General features: G+C 37.3%; 1 protein-coding gene across 1 annotated transcript; it reads right to left on the bottom strand.

Moving 5' to 3' along the window:
• Positions 1-2515: 2515 nt before the first annotated feature.
• Positions 2516-4312, bottom strand: LOC127089525 (uncharacterized). The gene is made up of 2 exons (XM_051029361.1): positions 3377-4312; positions 2516-3256 (listed from the first exon to the last, which is right to left on the bottom strand). Exons 1-2 carry the CDS (start codon positions 4310-4312, stop codon positions 2516-2518), a joined length of 1677 nt encoding a protein of 558 aa, XP_050885318.1.
• Positions 4313-4676: the final 364 nt, after the last annotated feature.

Raw genomic sequence — 4676 nt, forward strand, 5'->3', positions numbered from 1 at the left:
ACCTTCACCATGAAAGTTGTAGATATTTTCAATAAAATCAATTTGGACTTAAATTTTGAATCATTTGGATTTTTGATGAAGAAGTTATGGGCACTTGAAGTTGGACTTTTTCACATTTCAATGCATTTGGTCCAAAGAGACCTATAATGTTTTGCATTATCACATGTATTTCGTTTGAGATTTTGAACTTTTGCTAAACATAAAATTTTAAGTAGACATCTTAATCTTTCCAATGCATTTGGTCTCACCTCCAAATCATGAAAAATGAATGAGTTATGTCCTTGGGAAATTGACCTAAAATTAGGGTTTTAGTCAAAATGACCTATAATGTCTTAGAATGGATGATGACCTTCCAAGCTTCAAATTAATTTTTTATGAACATGAATAGTTGTTCATATTTTCCTTAATAAGATTGTTTCTCTTGGGGTCATCTCCATTTGACCAACACATAAAAAGTTAGGTCTCAATGTATTTCAAAATAGCCAGATGAATTGACTGATCAACTTCTCAAGTCCAAACCTCATATCTTGATGAATTGATGATTGAGGACACTCAAATAAGTTCAAATATGCATGAAAGGATGAATTAAAGAACTTCCCTTGATTGTATTTGACCATGGGTTGAGGTTGCTTCATGAGCAAGGTACAGTTGATGAACAAATGAATTAGGGTTTCCTTGGGAAACAATCCTCATACCCTTTGATTTTATTTGATCAAAATGATGAATTGAGATACTTGGGAGGCATATTTGATGAATGATAGATTTGGGAATCATTGCCATGTTTGCCTTCATCTTCTCTTGGCCATATCAATGCACATTGGATCTCCTAGAAGCTTTAGACCTTGTGACTGCTCAAGCTTCAAACAAAAGATGTTAGTGACATATTTTTGTGCTTTTGGTTTAGTAAATGAAATGAAAAAATGCAATAATATACAATTCAAGCATGCTTGGTGATCTCAAACCAACTCACAATAGGTCCCACCTCAAGGCAAAGGGAACCAAGATGCTTATGATCCTTGAGGCTATGCAAATGCAAGGTTATGATGCCATGAGGGATCTCAGGGTCAAAATTAGGGTCTTACAGATGATCCTATTTAAGGTCATTCTAGCCGGAGAAGTAAAGGTTAAAATCTTTGTCTCGATGAGGTAGAATGGGCTTAAATAATGAAATTTTAGTAATAGATTATCGATGTCACACTGGATGTTATGACATCCAATTCTGAGCAGACAGGTAATGTATGCAGTAAGTAAATGTAAAAAGCAGTAAATGACACAGAGAATTGTTTACCCAGTTCGGTGAGAAACACACCTACTCTGGGGGCTACCAAGCCAGGGAGGAAATCCACTATAAGAGGTATTAATTCAGGACTTAAACCACCAGTTTAATCCTATCACTTAAGACCTACCCAATGCAATTTCAATCTAAACTAAGACCTGAGTACCTACTCACTCCCCCTCAATCACAACAATGATTACAACCATTAAGAATTTTAAAGTCAATGGTGAAGATATACTTCAAATAACTCTTGATTGTGCTTAAAAGCTTTAATCAAGAAACACAGCACTCACGCTTAAAAGCTTAGAGTGACACAACAATTACAACTCAATAAACACCCTAGTCCAATGCAATCATCTAGGTGATAATTGCTTGGCTCACAAGTACAACCTAATTCAAGATATAATGAAAGTACAACAATGATATATAATGATATATTGAATTCTTCACGCTTCAAATCGCTGACTTGCTGAAAGTAGGATTGCCATCCTTTTATAATGCAGTACTTGGGCCTTGAACTTGAATTTCATAAAATTAGGGTTAAGCAAGTTAACCTAATTTCCACACATTAGGGTGCTAACAAATAGGCTATATGCTAGGTCTCTTAATTTTAGCACAACTGTTAGTTTCCTGAAAATCAGCCTGAGATAAATACTGAAACATAACAGAAAAATTAGCCTATACTTTAGCATCTGCTGTCAGGGATGAATGTTATAACATTCAATTTGACATCCAGAAAATGTTGTCATGAATGAATGTCATAACATTCAGTTTGACATCAAGTAAATCCTGTATTAGCTAATCCTGCAGCATACTACTTAAGCATGTCATGACATCAGTCAAGACATCTAAGTACAGTAAGTGTTTTAACATAAAATGCAGCCAATCAAAAACATCTACAAACTCCCCCTTTGGCAAATTTTTGGCTAAAACAACTTGGCATCACAACAGAGTTCATAACTGCAGAAAGCACACATCCAAGCAGAGAATCAAATTAGCTAATACACTTAGCAAACATAGAAGTTAAACTTCAAACAGTAGCAGCACAAGAGAAGATCAAGCAGAGAGCAAACAGCAACATAACCTCTTGTTTAGAGGACCTTCAACTTCAAAGAAATCTGTTGTCCTGGGGTACAAGTGTTACTCCCCCTTTTTGTCAAAAATGTTGCCAAAGCAACACTTAATATTACAGACCAAAAAATAAAAATACAAGCAATTATCAGAAACACAAGAAATGTTCTAGTCATCTGACTCAGAGTCATCATCATCATCTGTGCCATCATCAGGACTGGCATCTGTTTCTCCCTCTTTACCTTGTCTTTCAGCTTCTTCTGCAACAGCAACAACTTCACCAAATTCTCCACCATCAGCTAGCACATCACCTTCAGTCATCTCCAAAGAGCTAATCAATTTTTCCAAGTTCAGCTTCCTTGCCTCTAATTCCCTGCAGGTTTCTTTGAGCATTGCAATGACAACAGCTTTACCTGGCTGATTGCTTACATGTGATGTCTCACCTGATGTCATGACAATGTCAGGGACATGGGTACCTAGGAACAGCTTATGATTGAAAGACATAGGGCTGTCTCTTTTCTTCACAGAATCATTCTCAATTAAGATGTTTGGAAACTGATTCAAAATAATACCATAGATGAGAGAAGAAAAGGCTATAGGACCCTTCGCACTGAAGCTTCCTGCATGCTTCAAAGTTTGATAAAAAATATAGGAGCCATAGTCAAATTTAGCTTTGGTTCCAACAACATATATAAACTTTCCAAGCATTACAGCAACTGTAGATTTATGATTGGTGGGCACCCAGTTAGCAATTCCAATCTTGTGCAGCATTGCATACTTGACACTCAGTTTACTTGCCACCAATTTTCCTTTGAGAGGCCACTTCCTTACCTGATTAGCAGTGATGACTTGACAGATTTTGTTGTCAGTCACCTTAAGCTCAGGTTGAGCTTCATCAGGCCTTCCCAACTACTTTTTGATCACTGAAGGAGAAAAATTTACACACTTGCCTCTCACATACACTTTCCTGAATTCCTTAGAATTGCCATCAACACATTCTTCAGACAAATTAACAATAAATTCCTTTACCAACATCTCATAGCACTTTGAAAACTGAGTCACAGTCTTCATTAAACCAGCCTCTTGAATAAGATCCATAATATCCTTACAGTCTAGGACATTCTGAGCTAAGTCCCTTTCCAAAGCCAGCCTCTTCTGATAAACATATTTCCACCTGTTTACACTTGAAGCAAAATGAAAAGATATGTTGTCAATTGGTACCTTAGGGACACTAGCTGCAAGCTTGCTAGTGGTTGGCTTCTTCTTTGATAGAATGTCAGAGACATTACAAGGAACATCTGAGTCAGACTCAATAACAACAAACTTGGTCTTCTTTTTCTTGGGCACCACTTTGCTCCAAGATTTGGTTAGACCATGAACTTTCCTCTTGAGGGAACTCTCGACTGCCACCGTTGTCTTTGAAGAGGTTGGAACATCAATCTTCTTTCTGAGGGACCTTTGAGCCACAGTTTTCTTTTCTCTCCTAGTCCTAACCCTTTTGGCTATGCTAGGGAGGACACAGGACAACAGCTCATTATCAGAAAATTCCTCCAGGTCTACTGTTTCAGCCTCACAGTTAGGGTTGTCATTGACATCATGAGTGACATGAACTTCCTCACCAGCCACATTATCTAAGGGTTTGACAACATTTGACTCCTTATGAGCATCAATTTGCTCAACATCATCATAGATATTCTTTCCTAAAGGCTCAGTATTTTTTTGATCTGCACCACTATCAGGTTCAATAGTGTTTAGGGGAATGGAAACCCCAGGGACCTCATGATTTCCAGACATTATTCCAGTCGCTATAGTGGCAATGGCGTTGTGAACATACTTGGAACCTTCTTTGGTTCGTTCCTCAAGAACGATGGATGAGGAGAAGCCTGATACAGTTTCTTTAGGTCTTCTTGCATGTGGAGACCAATGCATGTTCTTGGAAGGAGAAGAGTTGGATTGTTGAGACATGATGAGTATCTTGGAGACGAAATGAAAAATTTCTTTGAGAGGATACTTGCGTGAGTGGAAGATGAAAGAGTGGAAGAAGTAACGCTTATTGCAAGTGAAATAACTATTATCTGTTGACCAATCAGAGCACACTTTCAATTGTTTAATAATTTGAAATATTAAACAGTAAATTCCTAACATCCTTAGTTGCTATAATTCCTCAAAAAGACATATTCCCAACTTGCCCCTTAAATTTTCAAACTGAGTAGCATCCAAAGCCTTTGTAAATATGTCAGCAAGTTGTAGTTCAGTTGCCACATGTTCCAAGGTAATCACTTTGTCTTCTACCAGATCTCTTATGAAGTGATGTCTAATGTCAATATGT

This window comes from Lathyrus oleraceus, chromosome 1, assembly GCF_024323335.1.
Source record: "Lathyrus oleraceus cultivar Zhongwan6 chromosome 1, CAAS_Psat_ZW6_1.0, whole genome shotgun sequence".
Taxonomy (NCBI): Eukaryota; Viridiplantae; Streptophyta; class Magnoliopsida; order Fabales; family Fabaceae; genus Lathyrus; species Lathyrus oleraceus.